At 36.8% G+C, this 25,617-nt stretch overlaps 2 protein-coding genes and 1 long non-coding RNA gene across 8 annotated transcripts in view; 1 reads left to right on the top strand and 2 right to left on the bottom strand.

Moving 5' to 3' along the window:
• PREPL (prolyl endopeptidase like) overlaps positions 1 to 25,617 on the top strand; it is a 58,515-nt gene that overhangs the window by 31,563 nt on the left and 1,335 nt on the right. For 5 of the 6 annotated variants that reach the window (XM_041754877.1, XM_041754878.1, XM_041754875.1 and 2 more), the window contains 9 exons: positions 3,042 to 3,258; positions 3,869 to 4,054; positions 12,421 to 12,618; positions 16,906 to 17,081; positions 18,425 to 18,641; positions 22,071 to 22,220; positions 22,899 to 23,022; positions 23,886 to 23,959; positions 24,325 to 24,932. In XM_041754877.1, coding sequence (XP_041610811.1) covers positions 3,042 to 3,258; positions 3,869 to 4,054; positions 12,421 to 12,618; positions 16,906 to 17,081; positions 18,425 to 18,641; positions 22,071 to 22,220; positions 22,899 to 23,022; positions 23,886 to 23,959; positions 24,325 to 24,414 — 1,432 coding nt within the window. In that variant the 3' untranslated portion in view covers positions 24,415 to 24,932. Of the gene's footprint in view, positions 1 to 3,041; positions 3,259 to 3,868; positions 4,055 to 12,420; positions 12,619 to 16,905; positions 17,082 to 18,424; positions 18,642 to 22,070; positions 22,221 to 22,898; positions 23,023 to 23,885; positions 23,960 to 24,324; positions 24,933 to 25,617 lie in introns of those variants that run through there. The other variant, XR_005987779.1, reaches the window with a different exon arrangement.
• LOC121490823 lies at positions 19,585 to 23,930 on the bottom strand. The gene is made up of 3 exons (XR_005987780.1): positions 23,574 to 23,930; positions 22,753 to 22,800; positions 19,585 to 19,954 (listed from the first exon to the last, which is right to left on the bottom strand). It is a non-coding gene; the product is annotated as an uncharacterized LOC121490823 (long non-coding RNA).
• Positions 24,920 to 25,617, bottom strand: part of SLC3A1 (solute carrier family 3 member 1) — a 36,218-nt gene continuing 35,520 nt past the window's right edge. Inside the window, exon 10 of the mRNA XM_041754879.1 lies at positions 24,920 to 25,519. Within this exon, the coding sequence (XP_041610813.1) occupies positions 25,079 to 25,519 (441 nt within the window). The 3' untranslated portion in view covers positions 24,920 to 25,078. The remainder of the gene's footprint in view (positions 25,520 to 25,617) is intronic.

The raw sequence follows: 25,617 nt of genomic DNA, 5'->3' as shown, positions 1-25,617 counted from the left end.
AATGTATAACTTAAGAAGAATGTATTCAGCTGCTGTTGAATGGAATGGTCTGTATATGTCTGTTACATCCACTTTGTCTTAAGTGTACATAGTTCAAATCCAAGTCCAACATTTTCGTACTGATTTTCTGCCTGGGTGATCTCTGCATTGTTGAAATGGGGTATTACAGTCCCCTGCTATTATTGTATTGTCTATTTTTCCCTTCAGATCTGTTGGTATTTGCTTAATCCATTTAGGCGCTCTGATATTGAGTGCATATAGGCATACCTTGTTTATTGCACTTCACAAAGTGCTTTTTGTTGCAATCCTGTGTGGAGCAAGCCTGTTTGGCACCATTTTTTCAACAGCACTTGCTCACTTCATGTCTCTGTCACTTTTTGGTAGTTATTATGCCTTTGACTCAGGTCGTGATCCTGGGATCAAGTCCTGCATCAGACTACCTGCAGGGAGCCTGCTTCTCCCTCTGCCTGTGTTTCTGCCTCTCTGTGTGTGTCTCTCATGAATAAATAAATAAAAATCTTAAAAAAAAAAAAAAGAAATTACAAAAGGTGTGACAGTATTCTTGGTTACCTAAAATATTAAACTTTTACGTCAGAAGCCATTATAAACAAAATCCAGATGGCAAAATGGGGAAAGTATTTTCAGCAAAAGGGCAAGTTAATATCCTTAATTTATGAAGTGATGTTTATAGACTAATAATTTAAACTACATCCCAAGTTTAAAATGGACAAGGACACATCCCAGAAGAAATAAAATTGACAAACATGTTAATGGCCAATACAGAAGGAATATTAGCCATGCTTGGAGTGCCTGGGTGGCTTACTCGGTTAAGCATCTGTCTTCAGCTCAGGTCATGATGGGATTGAATCCCACATCAGTCTCCTTGCTCTGCAGAGAGCCTGCTTTTCCCTCTCCTTCTACCTGTGGCTCCCCTTACTTGTGCTACCTCTACCTCTCTGTGTCAAAAATATAAATAAAATTGGGATGCCTGGGTGGCTCAGTGGTTGAGTGCCTTCAGCTCAGGGTGTGATCCTGGAGTCTGGGATCAAGTCAGTCCCACATCAGGCTCCCTGCATGGAGCCTGCTTCTCTCTCTGCCTATGTCTCTGCCTCTTTCTGTGTCTCTCATGAATAAATAAATATTTTAAGAACATAAATAAATAAATAAAATCTTTAAAATCTTTTTTAAAAATTAGCCATGCTTATCTCTGTGTTGTAAGATCCAGGATTATCATTCTTCTCTGTATTTTTCAGTATTTTCAGTATGGATCAATAATAAAAATAGAGGGCACCCCAGGTGGCTCAGCAGTTTAGTGCCGCCTTCAGCCCAGGGTGTGATCCTGGAGACCTGGGATCGAGTCCCACATCGGGCTCCTTGCATGGAGCCTGCTTCTCTTCTCCCTCTGCCTGTGTCTCTGCGTCTCTCCCTCTCTCTGTGTCTCTCATGAATAAATAAAATCTTAAAAAAATAATTATATATAAATACAGCATTTAAAGACATCCAGTCAGTATGTCAGTCTGAATTAATATAATGTTCTTGGGATATCATTTGATTTATGTGTCAAGAGTCATTAAAAAGGGCAGCCTGGGTGGCTCAGTGGTTTGTGGTCCTGGAGACCAGGGATCCAGTCCCACTTCAGGCTCCCTGTGTGGAATGGAGCCTGCTTCTCCCTCTGCCTGTGTCTGTGCCTCTGTTTCTTGTGTCTCTCATGAATAAATAAATAAAATCTTTAAAAAAAAAAGTCATTAAAAATATTGTTTAATTAAATTAGTATTTCCATTATTAAGAATTTGTCTCAGGGAAATAACTATAAAGGCCAGGGAGGAAGAACTGTCTTCGTGAAGTTCTCTGTTATGTTCTCTATTATAATGAATTTATAATAATATTATAAACATTAAAATATAAAGTTTTAAAAAGTCTGATACTGCAGCATGATAGAATAGTAGGTAGCCATTAAAAATAATGAGCATGAAGACTAAGGTAGGGGGGTGCTGATATTATGTGAAGTCACAAATGCAGAATATGAAACTGCATCTATATTCTACTTATATCAGTTTAAAGATATGCATGAATAAAATAAGTCATGGAGATAAAAAGTACGGCATAGGGAATATACTCAATAATATTGTAATAATGTTGTATGGTAACAAATGGTAACCCCACATATACTGTGATGAACATTGAGTAATGTATATAGTTGTCTAATCACTATATTGTATGCCCGGGCTAATAGGCAATTATGTATCATCTGTACTTGAATATTAATAAAAAATTAATTTAAAAGTGGGAGCAGGCAAAAAAAATAAAATTTAATTTAAAAAAATAAAAATAAAGTGGAGCAGGCATGCATGAAATGCAAATAAACTTGGGAAGGAAAAATAGAAAAAAATTAAAATCGTTATATTAATTTTTTTAATGTGTTGAGATTGCAAGGGTTTTTCTTCCTATTTCTGTTTTTGTTATTTCTACTCTGTTATAAAAACTGGGAGGGAGAAAAAAGCCAACATGCACGCAGAGGAGGAACAAAGTAAACTCTGTCTCTCTTCTTCCCTACAATTAATTACATATCTCCTCTAAGAAGTTTATTTCCTCTTCCCAGCAAAAGCCCTGTAATTATTGTAATTAAGTTAGAGTTAGATGATGTCTACAGTTGACCATAAGATGCAGTCAGAAAAAGTTGGATTGATGGATACACAGATAATGTGATAAAGGAAATATAGCAAAATATTGGTAATAATTGAATCTTGGTGGGTATATAGGTATTTACCTGACATTTTCAACTTTTCTATAGGTTTGAAAAATGTTCATAATAAAATGTTAGAGAAAAAATGGTTTTGAATACCTTTGTGAAGGAATTGAGAAAAAAAATAATAGCCAGGTTTTTTAATGTATAAGCAATATTCACTAAAAACAAGGAGTTTTTAATTTTTGTCTGCATTATAAATCAACATATGTACAACAGGCAGTGAGATGTTGGTAGGTAGGTAGCATGCCTTTGAAACTTACTGGATTTTCTTCTCTTTCTCTGTATGCGTGTGCAGCTACTTTGTTTTCCTTTATCTTACAAAAGACAGTCGTTTCCTTACCATAAATATTATGAATAAGACTACTTCTGAAGTGTGGCTAATAGATGGCCTAAGCCCTTGGGATCCACCAGTACTTATCCAGAAACGAATACATGGAGTACTTTACTACGTTGAACATAGAGATGATGAATTATACATTCTCACTAATGTTGGCGAGCCTACAGAATTCAAGGTAATCCGGGATTCTCCGTGTACTTATTTGAGCTTTGAAAAGTGTCATACTTCCATCAACATTTCTTGCTCTAATAATTAACTGTTTTGGCTTTTGGTTAAAAAATAAAGGTTTTTGGTAAAGTGTAGAAATTGATGCTACCTTCCTACCCATAACCAGTCCCATTTCTCTTCCCTTAGATATAATGCTTCTATATAATTATGCCTAAAAAGGTTAGTAAATGGAACGTACTGATCTTTACCAGTTATCAAAGCCAAACTTAATGATTTGAAAGAACAAACTTTTATAAACTCATAATTTTTATAATTTAGCAATTTGGTTTGATCTCAGCTAGGCAGTTCTGATCCCAGCTGGGCTCCTGAATGCATCCCCAGTGAGCTGTTTGTCAAATGCCTTCATTCAGACACATCAGTTTGCTGTAAGGTGAGCACTAGGCCCTGCTGCCTCATCACATGAGCATTCACGTGATAACAGTCACACTGCAGCTCTGGGGCAGAGTTCAGTTCTTTGGCTCTTCATAAAACAGTGCAGATTAATACGGACTAGTTTTCTGGATGCTGTAGTCATCACATTTTGCTACCTAGATCTCTTCTGACTTTGTTCCACACAGCTCATGAGAACAGCAGCTGATACCCCTGCTATTATGAACTGGGATTTATTTTTCACAATGAAGAGAAATACGAAAGTAGTAGACCTGGATATGTTTAAGGATCACTGTGTTCTGTTCCTGAAGCACAGCAATCTGCTTTATGTTAATGTGATTGGTCTGGCTGATGATTCAGTTCGGTCTCTGAAGGTATGCTTAATTTCCAAAAGATTACTATTAATCAAAATCCATATAGCCTAGCTTAACAGAACATCAAATTTTGAATAATAGCAGTGTACTTTTTCCTGAAAAGAAGTGTAATTTAAATGACATGTAGCATACAAGGTTTTTTCATGTTTAGGAGGTTTATTTTAGAATTATTTAGAGGACCTTGCTTTTAATAAAGTTTTACTTAAAATACTGTCTTACAGCATGAACTTTAGAAGTGTCCTATTTTTCTCTTTCCTTATCTCTGTATATCATACATCTCTACAATTTTAGGTATGCTGATAGCTCAGGCCAGCTTGACAGCTAACCAGATTCTGCTTGCTGCTCCCATCCTATAACCCCAGTAGGGATAGTAGCTGTGCCCACTATATTTCTGCCTTTATGTCTGCACCATCTTCTTTTGTCAATTTTCTTACCTGCCAGGGTTTTCAGGGAGAGGTGGCAGTGCTCCCTGCTGCAGCAGAGGTGTGATAGTGGCACATCTGCCTTCTAGGCTAACTTGGTGGTATTGCCTGTGGCTGCCAGCCAAGAAAATCTGCCTATACAAGTGAACTTGTTAAAATTGGTGAATATACCAACCTTACTGCACCATGGTAAAGTAGCATTAACATGTAGGTCAGGTACTAGGTGCTGAAGGAAAGGAGAAAGGCTTCCATTTTCCTTGAATACATATTTTTCTATTCTTTGGGTAAAATCCAGTAGTGTGATTGCTGGATAGTAGAGTACTTCTGTTTTTAACTTTTTGAGGAACCTCCATATTGTCTTCCACTGTGGCTGTACCAATTTGCATTCCTATCAACAGTGCAAAAGGGTAGGATGCCTTTTTCTCCACATGTTGCCCAAACCAGTTGTTTCTTCTGTTTATTTTAGCCATTCTGACAGGTGTGAGGTGGCATCTCATTGTAGTTTTGATTTGTATTTTACTGATGAGTGAAAATGAACATCTTTTCATATGTCTGCTGGCCATATCTTCTTTAAGGAATGCCTGCTCATATTTTCTGCCCATTTTTAATTGGATTATTTATTTTTGGGGGGGGGGTGAGTTCTTTAAATATTTTAGATATTAGCCCTTTATGGGATATGTCATTTACAAATATCTTCTTCCATCCTGTAGGTTGCCTTTTAACTTAGTTTCCTTTGCTGTGCAGAAGCTTATTTTGATGTAGTCCCAATTGTTTATTTTTGCTTTTGTTTCCCTTGCCTCAGGGGACATATCTAGAATAAGGTTGTATGGCTGATATTGCCTGTACTCTCTTCTGGAATTTTTATGGTTTCAGGTCTCACAATTAGGTCTTTAATTCATTTTGAGTTTTTGTGTGTGTGTGGTGTAAGAAAGTGGTCCAATTTCATTCTTTTGTATATGGCTGTCCAGTTTTCCCAGCACCATTTGTGGGAGTTTACGAAATTATCTTTATTCCCATTGGATATTCTTTATCTTTTTCTCAAAGATTAATTGACCATAGAGTTGGGAGTTTATTTCTGGATTTTCTATTACATTCTGTTGATTCATATGTCCTTTTTTGTGCCAATTCCATACTGTTTTGGTCACTATGGCTTTGTGATATACCTTGAAGTCCGGAATTGTGATGCCTCCAGCTTTGGTTTTCTTTTTCAAGATTGCTTTGGCTCTTTGGGGTCATTTGTGGTTCCACATAAACTTTAGGATTGTTTGTTCTGGTTCTGTAAAAAATACTGTTGGTATTTTGATAGGGATTGCACTAAATGTGTAAATTACTTTGGGTAGTACAAACGTTTCAGCAATGTTTTTTCTTTCAACCCATGAGCATGAAAGGTCTTTCCATTTGTTTGTGTCCTCTCCAGTTCCTTTCATTGGTGTTTTATAGTTTTCAGAGTACAGATCTTTTACCCCTTTGGTTAGATTTATTCCTATTATTTTTGGTATAATTATAAATGGGATTGTTTCTTAATTTCTATTCTGCTTCATTATTGTGTATAGAAATACAACAGGTAGCTATACATTGATTTTTGTATCCTGCAACTTTACTGAATTCATTTATCAGTTCTAGCAGGTTTTTGGTGGTATCTTTCAGATTTCCTAGTATCATATCATCTGCAAATAGTGAAAATTTTCCTTCTTCCTTACCAATTTGGATGCCTTTTCTTTCTTTTCTTTGTCTGATTGCTGAGCTAGAACTTGCAGAACTCTGTTGAATAAAATGAGAGCATACTTCTTTCTGACCTTAGGGGAAAGGCTCTTGTTTTCCACATTTAAGATGACTTTAACTGTGGGTTTTTCATAAATGGCTTTTATTATGTTCCCTCTAAACCTACTCTGTTGATGGTTTTTTTTATCGTGAGTGGATGTTGTACTTTGTCAAATGCTTTTTCTGCATCTACTGAAATGATCATATGATTCTCATCCTTTCTCTTTCTAATGTAGTGTATCACATTGATTGATATGTAAATATTGAACCACCCTTGCAACCCAATCCCACTTGGTTGTGGTAAATGATGTTTTTAATGTATTGTTGGATTCAGTTTGCTAGTATTGTGTTGAAGGTTTTTGCATCTATGTTCTTCAGGGATACTGACCTGTAGTTCCTTTTTTTTGTTGGGGTCTTTATTTAGTTTTGGTATCAGAGTAGTCCTGGCCTCATAGAATGAATTTGAAAGTTTTCCTTCGTTTCCAAGTTTTTGGAATAGTTTGAAAAGAATAGGTATTAATTCTTGTTTAAATGTTCAATAGAATTCACCTGTGAAGCCATTTGGTCTTGGATTTTGGGGGGGGAGGGGTTATGGGGTGGTTTGTTTGTTTGTTTGATTACAGATTCCATTTCATTGCTGGTTACCAGTATTTTCAAATTTTTTATTTTTCTTGTTTCGGTTTTGGTAGGTTATATATTTGTGGGAATTTGCCCAGTTCTTCTAGGTTGTCCAATTTATTGGACAATTATTGGCATATAATTTTTTGTAATATTTTCTTATGATTTTTTTTTTTGTATTTCTGTGGTGTTTGTTGCTATTTCTTCTCTCACATTTGTAATTTTATTTTGGGTCCTTTCTCTTTCTTGGTTAGTCTGGCTAGAAGTTTATCACCTGTATTGATTTCTATTTATTTTTTTTCCACAGAGCCAGCACCTCATTTCACTCATCTATTGAGGGTGTTTTGAGGAGGTTTTGGGGTTTTGTTTTTTAGTTTCTATATCACATTTCTCTTCTAATCTTTTAGTATTTCCTTCTTTCTGCTGGGCTTGTTTTTATTTTTTTAAGCTTTATTTAGGAGAGAGGGGGTAAGAGAGGGTCTCAAGCAGACTCCTCACTGAGCGCAGAGCCTGAAAGAGAGCTTGATCTCACCACCCTGAGATCACTACCAAACCCAAAACCAAGAGTTGGATGCTCAATAGACTCTGCCACCCAGGTGCCTAACCTTCTGCTGGTTTTAGATTTTGTTTGTTCTTTTTCTAGCTCCTTTAGGTGTAAAATTGGGTTGAGATTTTTTTATTGCTTAAGGTAAGCCTGTATTGCTATAACATTCCCTTAGAACTGCTTTTGCTGCATCCCAAAGGTTTTGAACTCAACATTGTGTTTTCATTTGTTTCTACATAATTTTTTATTTGTTTTCTGGGTGACCCATTAATTGTTTAGGAGCATGTTATTTAACCTCCATGTAATTGTGATCTTCCCAGACTTTTTCTTGTGGTTTACTTCTAGTTCCATAATATTGTGGTCAGAAAAGAATGCATGATGTGACTTACATCTCTTTAAATTTGTTGAGGATTGTTTTGTGGCCTCATATGTCATGTTTTGGTCCATGTGCATTTGAAAATATTGTGGTATTTTATTTTAGGATGGAATGTCCTGAGTATATCTGTTAAATTCATCTAGTCTAGGGTGTCATTCAAAACCATGGTTTCCTTGTTGATTTTTCTCTTTAGATGATCTGTCCATTGATGTAAGTGGGATGTGAAAGTTTCCTGTTATTATTATATTATTACCAATTAGTTCCTTTATGTTTCTTATTAACTGTTTTATGTATTTGGGTGCTCCGATGTTGGGTGCATAAATATTTCTAATTATTACATCTTTTTGTTGTTTCCCCCTTATTATATAGTGTTCTTCGTCTCTTGTTACAGTTTTTGTTTCAAAATCTATTTTTTCCTGTGTAAGTATTGCTACTCCAGTTTTTTTTTTTTTTGACATCTATTTTCATGATAAATGTTTCTCCATCCTCTCACTTTCAATCTGTAACTGTTTTTAGGTCTAAAATGAGCTTCCTGTAGACAGCATGTAGATGATGGGTCTTGTTTTTTATCTATTCTGTCACCCTGTATGTTTTGATTAGAGCATTTAGTCCATCTACATTCAAAGTAATTATTGATACGTATGTACTTATCGCCATTTTATTACTTGTGGTGGTTTATGCAGTTTTTCTCTGATCCTTTCTTCTCTTTCTCTTTCTTACTGATATATTTGGATTTCTCTTTATTCCTTGCATATTTATAAGTGGTTTTTGATACGTTTTATTTTTTTTGATACGTTTTAATACAACCCTCTTCTGCATATAGCAGAAGTTTATATTTAGTTGATAGTTGTTTAAGTTTCTTTACTCCTCCCCCAAGTTTTAGGTATATGGTGTCATATTTTACATCCTTTCGAGTTCCTTGACTGATTTTTTTACAGGAATATTCATTTTTACTGTTTTTGTGTTTCCTACTGTCATACTCTTTTTTGATCTTTCTTTTCCACTCAAAGACTCCTCAAGATTTCTTGCAGAGCTGGTTTACTGGTCATGAACTCCTTGTTTTTTTTTTTGTTTGTTTGCCTAGAAAACTCTTTCTCTCTCCTCCTATTCTAAATGGTAGCTTTGCTAGATAGAGTATTCTTGGCTGCAAGTTTTTTCCATTCAGCACTTTTTTTTTTAAGATGTTATTTATTTGAGAGCGACAGCACATGCATGTGTGTGCACAGGCAGAGGGAGAAGGAGGAGCAGGCTCCCCATGGAGCAGGGTGCCGGATGCAGGACTCCATCCCAGGACCCTGATGCTTACCTGAGCCACCCACACACACACACCCAGTTCACACTTTAAATACATCATGTCACTCCTTCCTGACTTGGAAAATTTCTTCTGAAAAACCCACAATAACCTTACGGGATTTCCTTTGTATGCAACTGTTTTTTGTATGCAACTGTCTTCTTTTGTCTTGCTGTTTTTAATATTTTTTCCTTATCACTATATTTTGTCGTTTTAATTACAGTATATCTTGGTGTAGATCTGCTTTTGTAGATTTTTTTAGATTTTATTTATTTATTCATAGAGACAGAGACAGAGAGAGAGGCAGAGACACAGGCAGAGGGAGAAGCAGCTCCATGCAGGGAGTCTGACGTCGGACTCGATCCCGAGTCTCCAGGACCATGCCCTGGACCAAAGGCGGTGCTAAACCACTGAGCCACCTGGGCTGCCCTTTTGTGGATTTCATTGGAGGGTTATCTATGCCTCGTGGATCTGGATATCGGTTTCCTTCCCCAGATTAGGGAAGTTTTCAGCTATTATTTCTTGAAATAAATTCTCTGCCCTTTTTTCTCTTTTTTTCTGGAACTCCTTTAATTTTTTTTTGGAACTCCTTTAATATTAATTCTGTTTTGATGGCATCACTAAGTTCCCTAAGTCTGTTCTTGTTTTGCATAATTCTTTTTTCTCTCTTTTGCTCATCTTGATTACAGTTACTCTGTATTCTAGGTCATTAATTCTTTCCTCTGCTTCTTCCAGCCTGCTGTTCATTCATTTCATCAAGTGTGTTTCTCATTTCGTTTATTGAGCCCTTTGTCTCTGCTATGTTATTCCTTATTTCTGTTAATGGTTTCACTTATGTCTTCCACTCTTTTCTCAAGTCCAGTGAGTATCCTTATGATCATTGCTTTAAACTCCATCAGGCATGTTACTTATATCTGTTTTGCCTAAGATCTCTGGCTATGACCTTGTCTTTTTATTTGGGAAAAATTCCTGTCTTCTCATTTTGTCTTAAGTCTCTGCACCTTTTTCTGTGTGTTAGGAAAGTCGGCTGTGCCTCTTGTTCGTGAGGGTGATGGCTTTATGAAGAAGAGGTCCTGTAGTGCCCTGCAATGTAATTTTCCGTGTTCACCAAGGCCTGGTGCTTCCAGGAGTGTCTCCAGTGGAATATCATCGTGTCTTTAATTTATTCTATATTTCCCAATATGTAGTACTTGTTAGGCCTTGTTATAATGTTCTGAGTTATCAACACATGGAATCAAGTACTACATTATATACTAGGTTATACTTAAAGAAAATTTTATAGATCTGAGCCTTTCATGAACTGGGTAATACTGATTAATATGCATAGACAGTGTCAATCACAAAGAACAAAATCTTTAAGCCAAACTAAGAGTGGATTATAAAGTATTTCTGTATGTAACATCTCTGCCCAGTACGCACCTGACTAAAAGGCTTTTTAAAACTCAATCTGAAAACAGAAATGTAAAAATCCTTAATATATTTGTCTCCTCTCCTTGGTCATCATATCATCAGTTTTTCCTGATATTTTTTTCACAAAAATAAGTTATATTTTAATTGGTTATAATATTTAATTTAAGCAAATTGTGAAAAGTTTCTTGCTTTGTATTAATGTCAGTTTACAGGAGGTGTTTACATGCTTGGGCCAATTTTCTTTCAGCATGTATGTCTTAATCACTCTTTCAGTGAAATAAATGATTTGCTGGTAGAATGCTAAAACTGAAACTGTTTCTGTCAAGTATCTAAGAAATATCTGCATATCAAAGCCAACCTAAAATTATTCTGGTGCTGTCCATTAATATACCCAGATGTTACTACAGGATTATCTCAGTAGGAAATGTGGCTTAAGGTGTCTTTGAGATGGTTAATGCTTATTTCCACATGAGCTAGATAAATTTTAAGAAGTCCATAGCCTTGGAACGGTTTTGTTATGGTAAAACTTTAACCTTGGTCCCACTACTTTAAAAAATAACACCCAAGAGAGTTTTTTATTTATTGGAACCACCTGGTCTGAAAGTATGACTGCTTACAGCATGGGACACGTGGAACTTTTTTTTATTATTAATTTCACCAAAGAACAAAAAAAAAAAAAAAAAGTTTGCCTCTGTGGACTGAGGCACCATGTGCCCTCTTTCTGAAACCTGGTTACAAGGCCAGTAGCAGTGGTACTTTTTCCCACTAAGGTCTCTGTTTACTACGTTTATGCTGCCAAACTTCGCAACTTTCACATGTCACACTCTTCTTTCCAGTTTTGTGGCTTTGCACTTAAGTAAACATTATCCTTGAACATAATCCTCAATCTGAGGACAGTCAATAAGGAAGTCTCTTTAAGAGACTTTATGAATATACATCCTTATTGTGTTTTAGGAAGATAGATTCTTTGAATTAATTGCAAGACATGTTCTGTGAACATAAGCTCTTTGGGTTTAGTTTCTACAGGTTAGATGGTGTACTCTTTATCCACATGGCCCCCACCTAACCCTTTCTGAATAGTGCCCACCAGTGACATTGCTGTGCCAAGACCTCTGATTTTCTAAGGAATTTGTTCTTTCTACAATTACTCAGGAAAAGAAAGGCAATTTTCTTTTAATGTTCTGACTCTTGGTACCATTTCTTATACTCTGTCATCTGCTTACCAGAGTTCTTTGAAAGGTGTAAGAGGGATGTTAGTGGCAGGCTTGAAACTGGACCCTGCTGCTCTGAGAGAATGAATTTTGATTCCTTTCCCTTTTTTTTCTTAAAGTTAAGAATCATAATCATAATAGCTGTGAGTCTCTCTGAGTGGAGATGCCAGGAAAGGTTTTGTTCTGCACAATGGTTAGCCTAGGAGCTAAAGTTAGAAACAAATTGTAAATGCTTTAGGGCTGCTGAGCCAGTTTGTAGCCCTGGAATAATAACTGTCATCCCTATGGCTGTCTAGGCAGCAGGGGAAGGGCTGATGGGTAAATTATTAAAAACACAAGAGAGAGATTTCATGTTCTTTGAGAACAGAGACCTATAGATGTTGTTGGGTTCTGGAATTAGTACTTGATTTGCTCTTTTTCTTAACCATTTTACTATCCACTGCTCAAGTTTATACCCAAAATAAACTTCTTTATTAATAGAGATTTCATGTAAATCCAGATTCATAATGAACCATTTTTCTATAATTTTTCCTTAGTTTATTAGTCATTAACGTAGAGTTGTTCATTTGTTACTCAAAATATATTTGTGCTGAAATAATACTTAAAGGAGGTATTATGTATAACAGATAAAAATTAACTTGATATCCTCATCGTATTGTTTGTAGCAGACTCAGAAATTTAATTAATGATACTTAGTCTAGATAAAGAGTAAAAATAACTTTTCTTTCTTTAGCTCCCTCCTTGGGCCTGTGGATTCATAATGGATACAAATTCAGACCCAAAGAACTGTCCCTTTCAGCTTTGCTCTCCAATACGTCCCCCAAAATATTACACATACAAGTTTGCAGAAGGCAAACTGTTTGAAGAAACTGGACATGAAGACCCAATCACAAAGACTAGTCGTGTTTTACGTCTAGAAGCCAAAAGCAAGGTAAGAAGGCTTTGTAATCTCACCTCTGAGCCCCCATCTATTACAGGCATGCTGTCAGGTGCTGTACAGTTGTTGCTGGTACTGTAGTAGCATGGTTTTGTAAAGTAGATCTCACACACTCCAGCAAGGCCCAAATTATTTTTAGGGGATACATAGATTCTTTTTGTAACTTTAATATTCATATATTTATTTTAACATGGATTAGAAAATGTATAACCAGCACATCAAGCTCTTGAGTTCATGTGTTGTTTCTATTTGAATTTTTTTTTTCTTCTATTTGAATTTTTAAAGTTGACTTAAAGAAGTAGTCAAAGTCGGTTTCTACTTATGGCAAAAATTGTGAAGGTGGTGAGCAGTTGACCTAGAGTGAGCTAGATTTATAAAAGTCCTGCCTTAAAAAAAATAAAAATAATAAAAGATTAAAAAATAAATAAAAGTCCTGCCTAAATTAATTAATTAATTAATTAATTTTTAAAAAAGTCCTGTCTTCGTGGAGCTTAAATCTAGTGGGGAAGGTGACCAATGAAGGAGTAATTGGCTAATGTACTGATTGCTGCAAAGGAAGCTACACTGAGTACAGTGGAAACAGGACACAAGGATCTTTCTCAGGCCGGAGAGATCAGTGAAGGCTTTTCTGAGGAAGTGAGGTCTCAAGTAGGATTAAGAATTAAGCTAGAACGGGGGCAGGAGGAATCCATTTTGTGTAAAGGCCCTGAATTGAGGGAGAAGTGGTATATTCAAGAAGTATAAAGGAGGGCAGCCTGGGTGGCTCAGCGGTTTAGCGCCCACCTTCAGCCCAAGGTGTGATCCTGGAGACTCGGGATCAAGTCCCACGTCGGGCTCCCTGCATGGAGCCTACTTCTCCCTCTGCCTGTGTTTCTGCCTCTCTTTCTCTCTCTGTGTCTCTCATGAATAAATAAATAAAATCTTTAAAAAAAAAAAAAAGTATAAAGGAGGGGGCACCTCGCTGGCTCAGTCAGAAGAACATGCAATTCTTGATATTGGGGTCATGAGTTTGAGCCCCACATTGGGTGTAGAGCTTACTTAAATGTTTTAAAAGGTATAAAAAAGGACAATACAGCCAAAGGTTAGAGTAAAAAGAGGCAAGACCGAGGGGGGAGTGTAAAGTAGAAAAGAGGGGCGCCTAGGTGGCTCAGTGGGTTAAATGTCTGCCTTCAGCTCAGGTCATGATCCCAGGGTCACCGGATTAAGCCCCATGTTGGGCTCCCTGCTCAGTGGGGATCTGCTTCTCCCTCTCTATCTGCCCTTGACTTATGCTTGCTCTCTCTCTCTCTCTCAAATAATGAATAAAATATTTTTTTAAAAAAAGAAAGTTTGTGCAAGTGAGGAATAAATTAATCATCTGTGGCCTTGGATTTAAAGAATTTTCAGACCTTAGCATATTAAAACATCAGATAATTGCACGTGCTGGCAGTGAATTATGACACAGCCTTTTGTCTTTGTGAATTTTTTCTTTAAACTATTAGTTTCTTTAAACTATTAGTTTTAGGGATCCCTGGGTGGCGCAGCGGTTTGGCGCCTGCCTTTGGCCCGGGGCGCGATCCTGGAGACCCGGGATCGAGTCCCACATCGGGCTCCCGGTGCTTGGAGCCTGCTTTTCCCTCTGCCTGTGTCTCTGCCTCTCTCTCTCTCTCTCTGTGACTATCATAAATAAATAAAAATTAAAAAAAAAAAAAATTAAACTATTAGTTTTAAAAAAATAAACTATTAGTTTTATTTAAATATATATTTTTCAGTAATACAAAAGCAATACACGCTTTTTTTCTTTTATTAAATTCAATTAATTAACATATAATGTATTATTAGTTTCAGAGGTAGAGGTCCCTGATTCATCAGTCTCATGTAACACCCAGTGCTCATTATGTCACATGCCCTCCTTAATGCTCATCACCCAGTTACCCCATCCCCCACCCACCTTCCCTCCATTGACCCTCTGTTTCTTTCTCAGCATTAAGAATATCTCATAATTGGGACACCTGGGTGGTTCAGCAGTTGAGCGTCTGTCTTTGGCTCAGGGTGTGATCCTGCGGTCCCGGGATTGAGTCCTGTGTTGGGCTCCCTGTGTGGAGCCTGCTTCTCCCTCTGCCTCTCTCTGTCTCATGAATAAGTAAATCTTTAAAAAAAAAAAGTCTTTCATAATTTATATCCCTCTCTTATTTCATCTTGTTTTTTCTTCTTTTCCCCTATGGGAGTAGTACACTTAGAAGAAATGCAAAAATGCCAAGTATATAAAGTTTAGACGACTGCTTTTTGGTCCCATTTGCTGTACCTCTTAGATGTAATTACTGTTTACCGTTTAGTGTGTCACCATAGATTTTTGTGTTTTGTTTTTTGTCAATAGAATAGGCTTTGTTCTGCTTTAGAAATGTGGGATTATACCAGTCTATTAAAATGTTGTTGTAGTTATTATACCCCAAATGGAAAGAACAGTGAAGCTAAGTTCTTGGGGAGCCCAGGGATTCTTTATGAATTAGAGAAGGGAGACAAGTGCTCAGTGGAATCTACTATAACTTTTTTTTTCTTTCTTTCTTTTTTTCTTTCTCTTTCTTTCTTTCTTTCTTTCTTTCTTTCTTAGGTTAATTTATTAGCGCACTAAATGTGCGTGGGTACAGGGGAAGGGCAGAGGGAGAGAGAATCTCAAGCATACTCCTGCTGAGCAGGGAGCCCACTTTGGGGCTCAGTCTTAGGACCCTGAGGTTACGACCTGAGCCAAAATCAAGAGTCAGACACTTAACTGACTAAGCCACCAAGGTGCCCCACTGCTACAACTTTCCACATGCATTTTTGCACTGCTGATTAACTCAGATCCAGCTCATCACAGGACTTGCCACCAACCTCACCTCTTCCTTTTCTAAGTTTTCTTTTAAAGATTTTATTTATTCATGAGAGGCACAGAGAGAGAGAGGCAGAGACATAGGCAAAGGGAGAAGCAGCCTACCCACGGGAAGCCCGATGTGGGACTCAATCCCAAGACCCCGGGATCACGCCCTGAGCCCAAGGTAAGGTAGACAGTCAACCGCTGAACCACCTAGGCATCCCTTGTCTTAAGTTTTCAACCAACTAGTTTTTCTCTGATTGTTGGGGAGGAGGCAGGGAGATGAAAAGACAAAGATAATTGTAGAAATTAATCTACATCGTTTTGTAAGAATAAATCTGAGAAGTGAAACTCCAGTTACACTGTCATAGCAAGTTGAGCATCATAAGGAAGGATGAAAGATTGACTCCTTATCTGATAATTACTCTAGTGCCCCAAAGTTAAGTTTTCACAATAAGCATAAAAATAGGAAGAGTGGCTTGGTTATTGTTTTCCTTTTATTATTTCCTCTTATTTTATGTAGACTAGCACCATTTCACTAGTTTCTGTAAGCAGGGTGAGAACCAATTTCTCTGCCCTTTTTCTACAAAGGGAATATCAGAAATACTTCAGATTATGTTAATTTTGTCCAGGGAATGCCTAGTTTCAGTCGGTTTGCAATTAATGAATGTGAACTCAACTGGGGAATAGTTAACCTGTCCTAAAGTAATTTAGATTACTTACTTAAGCCACTTTTAAACATTTTAAAAAATAAAGGTAGACCTTTGAAGAGTATAAGGATGTATGTCAGTTGGGGTAAGAAATTCAGATGCTAATGGTTGAAGACTCTGCTTATAGAGGTCAGAAAACTTGGCTGTTAAAACTTCTTCAGTCAGCATGTTTATAAATACTCAAAGATGAGAAATGTCACTATCTGGCTCTAGGTATAGGAAAAATGCTGTGCTGGTATATCTATCCTTGATAGGTATATTTTGACTTTGACTTATCTTGACGGAAGAAAATTACAGTAATGGTAGTAGTGAAGAACCCCTTAAAATCACTTTACTGTCATGAAAAGCTACATTTAATAAACTCTTTTCAAGCCAGAGTCTTATTGCTCTTTTCTGAATAATATTATAGGTCAGTAGTACAGCTGAAAATGGCAATGAACCGTGATGTATTTTTAAAGACCATAACTCTGTTGTCTTTATTGTTGTTGTTTATTTTTATTTATTTTTGTTGTGGTTGTTGTTTATTTTTAAGTAATTTCTATACCCAAAGTCCTACACCCATAGGACTCAACTCACAACCCCGAGATCAGGAGTCACATGTTCCACCAACTGAGCCAACCAGGCACCCCTCTGTTACCTTAATTAAATGAAGTTTGTGCTCAACATCAATAAGGCATAAAATTAGGGATAAACTGTTTTAAAAGACTCTTACTTACATGCATAGTAACTCTTAATTTTCAGGATGGAAAATCAGTGCCAATGACCATTTTCCACAAGACAGATTCTGAGGACTTGCAGAAGAAACCTCTCCTGGTACATGTATATGGAGCTTATGGAATGGATTTAAAAATGAATTTCAGACCTGAAAGACGGGTATTGGTGGACGATGGGTGGATATTAGCATATTGCCATGTTCGGTGAGTCAGCAACATTTTACCTGGCATATGAGTGCCAGAGCATTGTGACAGATGTCCAGTATAAAGTCTATCAGGGAGCAAAGTTTATTTTTTCATTTGTGTTATTAAATTTATGTATCCCTTATGTAAGCATGTGCTAGTGGAAGTGAATTTAACACACTAGTTGATATCCAAAAAACAAAAGGGTAGATTTTTAAGATCTTGTACCAGATTTGTAGAGTTGACATACCAGTCTGTGTATTATCTTAGTAATGTTGTTATTTCCATTTTTTTTTCTAGAGTTTAGGTTCTTCTAAAATAGTCTCTCAAACTAGATCCTTTTTTCCACTCTAACTTCATTTTATTTTCACTATTTTCAAGACACAAATACTATTTTATGTTTCTGCTTAAAATCCTTCTCTACCTTTCCACCTTCGAAATAAAATCCAAACTCTTCAGTGTAATATTTTAACATCCTTATAACCTGGTTTATCTCTGTAGTAATAGCTGTCAATACTGCCCAAACGCGTCCTGCACTGCAGCCTCATTACATCCTTTCACCTGATAAACTCTTTCCCTTTTGTGCCTTTGCACCTGCCATGTCTTGGTGTTTCCCCCTTCTTTGCACTCTGGGAACTCATATTCTTCCTCTAAGACGTGGCTTACATTTCATCTCCTCCTTAAGCATTTGTTTTAGGAAGTATATACCTCTCACCTAACAGGTGGATGTTCTTTCTGCTGCTTCTTTGATAACTTTAAATACCCTGTGTAAAAGCAGCAACCACATTGCTTGGCAGCTCTTTTCTTCACCCCCAAACTTCTAATCTTCAGGGCAGATTTTTGCTTTTGTATATTTCTAAGGCCGGCATTTAGCACAATGCCTGGTATACAGTAGGAGGCACCCAAAACATATTTGTTTAGGGGTGTGTGACTGGCTCAGTTGGAGCAGCATAAGTTCAAGCCCTACACTGTGTTTGAGGCCATAAATTCAAGCCCTACATTGCATGTAGAACCTACTTTAAATGAATGAATAAAAAAATGACAGTGACTTATTTTTTTAAGACATATTTATGAAATCCATTTTTGACTGTCTATATCAGAGATTGGCAAACCTTTTCTCTAAAAAAACTGAATAGTAAATATTTCAGGCTTTATAGGCCACATATGGTCTCTATTGTATATTCTTGGTTGTTGTTGTTGTTGTTTTCTCCCAACCTTTAAAGATCATTCTTAGCTCTAAGGCCATTTAAGGGGGGGGAAAAACAGACCTCTGAGTAAATATTTGCCCACCAGCTACAGTTTGCTGACCCTGACTTATTAATATGTTTGCCTCACTAAAAAGATTTTTTGCCCTTTAATTTCAGAGGTGGTGGTGAGTTAGGCCTCCAGTGGCACGCTGATGGCCGTCTAACTAAAAAACTCAATGGCCTTGCTGACTTAGAGGCTTGCATTAAGACGCTTCATGGCCAAGGCTTTTCTCAGCCAAGTCTAACAACCCTGACTGCTTTCAGTGCTGGAGGGGTGCTTGTGGGAGCATTGTGTAATTCTAATCCAGAGCTGCTGAGAGCTGTGACTTTGGAGGTGAGTATACTCTGTTCTCTACTATGTACAGAGTGGGAAGGCATGAAGCCATAAGCTACTCTGAAAAATATTTCTGTTCCAGTTTTACCATAACACAGGAGTATAGCAAAGCTTTTAAATTTTAAACACAGAATTGGAGCTCTATTCTAAACTCTTTAATTACTTCTCCTTTATTTATCCTTTCTTCCATTGAAAGATATTAATGGCTGTTCTCATTAGTTATTTCTTTTTTCTAAAAACATTTAGAATTGGTGGAAAAGAGAGCATATGTGACTCACTAGTTCCAGGGAATCAGGCAGAGGACACTGCAACTCCGGAGTCCACGAAATCCTTTGACTATATTATATTGCCCATGAACATTTCAGTACTAGATGTAGAGGCTCTCTATTTTTAGATACTCCATTCATAAAGGTCTTTAAGTGGGTGGTTTTTCTATATTGTAATTTAAATATTTTGTTTTGACCTTAAAAGTCTCCACGGTTGACCCTTGAACAACATGGGGGTTAGAGACACAAGCACCACCTCCCCTGCCGCCCCCAGTCCAAAATCCATATATAACTTTGGACTCTGCAAAAACTTAACAGCCTGCCATTGACCAGAAACCTTACCAATAATATAAACAGTTGATTAACACATATTTTATATGGTCTATAAATTATATACTGTGTTCTTAAGATAAGCTAGAGAAAAGATGTTAAGATGATCATAAGAAAAATACATTTGGGGCAGCCCTGGTGGCGCGGCAGTTTAGCGCCACCTGCAGCCCAGGGTGTGATCCTGGAGATCCGGGATCAAGTCCCATGTCGGGCTCCCTGCATAGAGCCTGCATTTCCCTCTGCCTGTGTCTCTGCCTCTCTCTCTCTGTGTCTCTCATGAATAAATAAATAAAATCTTTAAAAAAAAAAAAAAAAAGAAAGAAGGAAAAATACATTTGTTTATACAGTACCATATATATACTTACTTAAAAAAAAAAAATCCAGGTGTGGGACACCTGGTTGGCCCATGGTTGAGTTGAGCATCTGCTTTTGGCTAAGGTCCTGATTCTGGGATCCTTGGATCACATCCCACATCAGGCTCCCCGCAGGGAGCCTGCTTCTCCCTCTGTCTCTGTCTCTGCCTGTCTGTGTCTCTCATGAATAAATAAATAAAATCTTTTAAAAAAAAAAAAGTGTAAGGGGTCTTCCATAGTTTAAACCTGTGTCTTTCAAGGGTCAACTGTATAATCTTTACCTGGTGTCCGAAATTTAGAAGTATTATAGCCACTTGTTTCACTTTCATCATTTTGCTCCTGGTCAGACTCTAGAAAACAAGGGCTGGGATGGAGAGAGTAAATTATTTTAGGTTTCGTTTATGGGGTATACACTTTAGGCTTCTCTTAATAAGTAAGTGTTAAATAATCCTGATCTACAAATCTACTTTTTTAGGTAGAAATAAATGCTAAGTACAGAGGGAAGAAAACCTATATACAAAGATAGTAGCAGAGTTTCTTACAATATAAAAAAAAAAAATACAACTGATCTTTGATTTTAGAAATTAGAAAGGAAATCATCCAAAATGTGTGTATAAGAGTATTTACCCCATGTTGCTTGTAATAGTGAAGTAGAATCAACCTAAATATCCAACAATAGAGGATTCATAGTTTTAATTAGAAGCACCGAATACTAGCTCTGATTAAGCAGAAAAGAGATTTATTAAAAGGTATTGGGAAAGGGCAGGCATAGAACCAATCTTATAGAGGCTACACGGCCAGAAACATATCCATATATACCATAAAACTGGCCCAGTGAAGCTATCACTGCCGCTATTGCTGGGCACAAGTCACCTTATACTCCCAGTGCTGCATCTAAAAACTCAACATAAATGTGTCGCTTTTGCCAGAAGAAATTCTCTGTGGTCCCTACTTTAAGCCACAAACTTCCCATTCAAAGTCTGGAGCACCACATTATTATGTCTGATTTGGTAAACCCAAGTCATGTAGCTACTCCATGCTGCGGGGAAAACTGAGAAGGGAACTACCTGGCATTTAACACCTCCATACTTAGAGGCAGGCTCTGCCTCATAAGGTTAGGAATAGTTTAAATGCAAAAAAAGTGGAGTCCAGATGCTAAGCAGCCAGAAAGAATTACATTTGCCCACTAGGTTAATGTTAATACAAGAGAAAGCTGAAAAGCATGTTAACAGAAGACTACAAGTGAAAAAAAAAAGCAGCTGCCATTTTATTAAATGTTTTAACACTGGTTATAAGCCAGTGAATGTTTTTTCCTCCTTTGAGGTTGTATATTTTCTAGATTTTCTTCAATTAACATTTATTGCCTTTTTTTTTATGTAAAATGTCCAACTGGTAAGGAATTATTCATGTTGGGTTTTTTAAATTTTTGTGAGAAAATAAATTTAACATCTTAACCATTTTCAAGTATACAGTTCATATGTGTTAAGTATGTTCACATTGTTGTGCAACCAATCTCCAGAACTCTTCATCTTGCAAAATCAAAACTCTGCACTTATTAAATAGCAACTCCCCAATTCTCCCTTCCCCTTAGAACCACCACTCTGCTCTGTCTCTATAAATTAGACTCTACCTCCTACAAATGTAATCATACATATTTATCTTTTTGTAACTGGTTTATTTCATTTAGATAAGGTTCAGGGTCTACTATTATCATAGTATATGTCAGAATTTCCTTCCTTTTTAAGGCTGAATAATATTCTTTGTATCATTGTGTATATTTTGCTTATCCATTCATCCATCAGTCGACAGACACTTGAGTTGCTAACATCTTTTGGCCGTTGTTTATAATGCTGCTATAAATATGGTTATATTCTGTAAGAACCTGCTTTTAATTCTTTGGGATATATACCTAGAAATAGAATTGCTGGATTATATGGTAATTCTGAGTTTAGTTGTTTGAGAAACTAGCATACCATCTGCACCATTTTACATTCCTACCAATAGTGCATAAGGGTTCCAGTTTCTCCACATCCTTGTTAACGCTGTTATTTGTTTTGTTTTTTTTTTAAGTTTTTTTAATAGTACCCATTCTAATGAATGTAAAGTAGTAGCATTTCTTACTTTTATATAAAATACGTGTATAAATAAAGGCATCAAACTAAAAAATTGTGAAATTAGAAAACATTTTGTTTTTGTTCTGTTATACGTGTGTGTGTGTGTGTGTGTGTATACACATATATAAACATGACGTATAACATCATCATTTTCAGAGTCTGAAAACCATAAAAGCCAGTTATAAAATCACAGCCCCTAGTTAAGGACTGAGTAGTTAGTCCACCTCCTGGGAATCCACATGGCTTCTTGACTTTTGTTCTCTCATGTCCATATGTATATTCATAAAATAAAATGTCTTTCTGAAACTCATTTTGACAACTTATTAGTCAAAATTTAAATTTCTTTGGCTTTTTTTTTTTTTTAAGGCACCTTTCCTGGATGTTCTCAACACCATGATGGACACTACACTTCCTCTGACATTAGAAGAATTAGAAGAATGGGGAAATCCTTCATCTGATGAGAAACACAAGAACTACATAAAACGTTACTGTCCCTATCAAAATATCAAGCCACAGGTAGTGCAAGTTGTGATACACTATCCTAAAGTGATAGAAAAGATCATCAAAGGGATACTTACCATGCTGAGGCAGGAATTTTTACTGGGGTTTTAAGTTATTTCTGCTCAAAATACCCAAACACCTCTCAGCAACATCTCTGTTAATACTCAATTTAATAGTTCAATAGAATAGATTAGATATGATCATGGTCTTGCTAGCCAAGGAAAGGCTATTCCAGGTAGCAAGTGGTCTAGTACTATAATGCTGTTTATCTCTCAAAAGCAAATGAGAGGGACGCCTGGGTGGCTCAGAGGTTGAGTGTATGCCTTCGGCTTAGGGCATGATCCTGAAGTCCCAGGATAAAGCCCCACATCAGGCTTCTTATGGGGAGCCTGCTTCTCCCTCTGCCTGTGTCTCTGCCTCTCTCTCTCTCTCCCTCTCTCTCTCTCTCTCTCATGAATAAATAAAATCTTAAAAAAAAGATAGATAGATGTATAGATGTATAGATGTATGTATGTATGTATGTATGTATATAAAATCCAATACTCACCAAACTCACTCTTCAGAAAAACAAATGAGAAGAAAATATATCTGGCACCTAGATAAAAAAAAATTGGAGGTAGTTCTTTTTCATAATCTATAGGGTAGAAAAGGACCATAAGGAATAATGTAAACTTTGCATCTATTTTCTTTCAGCATTATCCTTCTATTCATATCACGGCTTATGAAAACGATGAGCGTGTACCTCTGAAAGGAATTGTAAACTATACTGAGAAACTCAAGGAAGCCATTACAGAGCATGCTAAGGACACTGGTGAAGGTAGGAGACTATCTGTATGCAGGGAATGTAGCTAAATGGACTATTCCCTTCCACATACTGCTCGGTAATACACTTTACACTGTAGACTAAGTCATCTGCCTGTGATTTTGGACAAAAATTGGTTTTCCTATGTTGACTACTCAGTTGAGTCATATATATAATAACTATACTTGTCTCTTTTTGAAAGGAAATATTAAAATAAGGTAGGCAAGGCACAAAGAAAAATAAGTTTAAACATCAAATATAAAAAAATAAAATAAAATAAAAAAATAAACATCAAATATAACTTATAGATGTACTGTCATAAAACATTCATTTAATAATATTAATTGAGCCATTATTCTTGGAATCCTCTAAAAAAGAGATTCTGAAGCTTTTGCTCTGGAGCTTCAGTGCCCAAGCTAGCTGCTGTAATTTTCTCTAGATCTTTCCATTTCACTGGACAAGAACTATTACCTTTCTTCTTTAACAAGACCTTCTGGGCTTATGGTGGGAGGGACCCCTATACAAGTTTTCAGTCACCTTGTTTTCACTCCATGCTTCACACTCACCTACTACAATAGAAGATATTTCCAGGTCACAGACTCTGATTCCATAGGGCCAGTTGGCTTCCTCTTGTGTCACAACCTTCTCCATGTGGCCCTCCAAGTGTCTTCCATCTAGTGTCTTCAGCCACTGGTTCTCCTCCTCCTGCTTTCTGTTTCAGACGTCTGCCTTCTACTGCTTGCCCCCTCCCATCTCTTTCTTGGTAGTGATAGTTTATGCCTTTTTCCTTCATTTATTATTTTAATAGCACATGTGGGAGGAAAGAGGGTGAAAAATGAGTCTCAAAAAACCTAATTGTTTCATGTTAATTCTTTCAGGTTATCAGGCCCCCAATGTTGTTTTAGATATTCAGCCTGGAGGCAATCATGTAATTGAGGATTCCCACAAAAAGGTATGTTATCAAGCCCCTCTCAGTTTCCAGATGCACAAGTAGAAATGTGTTGCAGTTAACATTTCAGTGGTTGCATCAGGGTTTATGACAGCTGCTTCATTAACTGTCAAGGGGGGGGTGGGGAGGAAGAACAGTGCAGTCAGTCAAGAAAAAGGGTTCCCTCTTAACACTTGTAAATGAGATCTATTAAGGAAAGTAATGGAATCTTAATTTTTGGGAGCACCTTCTGCCTCTGTCCCAAATAATAAAAGTACCTTTGCCATAAGTTGCTGACTTGAGGCTTAGGTGAAGAGGGATAGACCAAGAGCTTTAGCACTGGAGTTTTACAACAGAGGCCTTCTAATTTTTTAATGTGTTTCTTTTAGATTACAGCCCAAATTAAATTCTTGTACGAGGAACTTGGACTTGACAGCACCAGTATTTTCGAGAATCTTAAGAAATACCTAAAATTCTGAAATGCTGCATTCCATGAGAATTGGAAACACTGAAATATTTCATAGTCTTATTTCCAATTGGGTAAGCAAAAGTGAGATTTTTTTTTAAGTTAGTAATTTTCTAAAATTTGCTTCTCCATTCAAACTTTGTCTAATGTACATCTCACTTGCTTATGTCATTCTCTTCACTGGTGCATATGCCCCTCAGCCTGGGAAAGTAGTTTTCAAACCATGCTCCTCAGAAGGACATGGAGTTGGGGGTGAAGGAAGGATTGGTGACAGCACAACTCTCCCCACACCCCCATCAGAACAGCTTTGTTTTTTGTCTGTTCTAACATTTTTCTTTGAAAAGTTTACAAATCAAGGTCCTGCCTCTTTGCTAGTGAATGTTTTTAAGACACTTCAGCAGTAAGTCAAACTCCAATTTTCTATGCCTGTATTTTACGAAAAAGATAACATTCTTCTTTCTAATATCTGGAGTCCTGAGGTACCGATCATCTCTTGTATTAATACTATCTCAACAAAGTTACAAGTTCTGCAAGTGATAATTTTATTATTTTTTAAAAACATTTGGGAACCTTTGCATTCAAGCTGTTTTTACCCAGCAGCATGCTATACATGAAGTTACTGCAAATGCTTGTAGTAAAACAGAATCCCAGTGTCTTCATCTCTTTCATAGAGGTGCCTAACACAAGCTGTGCAGTATGTTTAATACACTGGAATAGCATGCCCGATTGGAAACAAAACATCTGTCTTTGAAAGCTGTTTGGTGATGAAGGAGATTGTTCGTGTTGTATTCAAGGATGAGGCCTTCTCCTTTATCCAGTAAAATGGCATTCGTATCAACTGTATTGCGATCGTCAGCAGAATTAGTACTTAACCTTATTCTCATTCTTGCGGGAATGTTGGAAATCATTTCCTGGAGATTTACCAGTGATAATTCTCCAAAATTCAGAACCACAAGAAAGACTCTATCGATGCCATCCAGCTCTCTTGCATATACAACAGAGCGGCTGTCATTCCTCAAATAGCAAAACCAGCCCCTGCTGAGGAGCAGGTCATTGGCATGAAGCAAACTTAATTCTTGATATAACTTCAATGCTGATCCGGACTGAGTCTTTTGGACCTATTTAAAAAAAAAAAAAAAATCAACATAAATGTTTGATTCTAAGAGTTGTTTGGGGTTTTTTAAATATATTTTTAGTATCAAATAGAAACTTCCTT

This window comes from Vulpes lagopus, chromosome 5, assembly GCF_018345385.1.
Source record: "Vulpes lagopus strain Blue_001 chromosome 5, ASM1834538v1, whole genome shotgun sequence".
Classification (NCBI taxonomy): domain Eukaryota; kingdom Metazoa; phylum Chordata; class Mammalia; order Carnivora; family Canidae; genus Vulpes; species Vulpes lagopus.
Note: the sequence above shows the minus strand (reverse complement) of the source record. Positions and strands in the feature narration are given on the sequence as shown.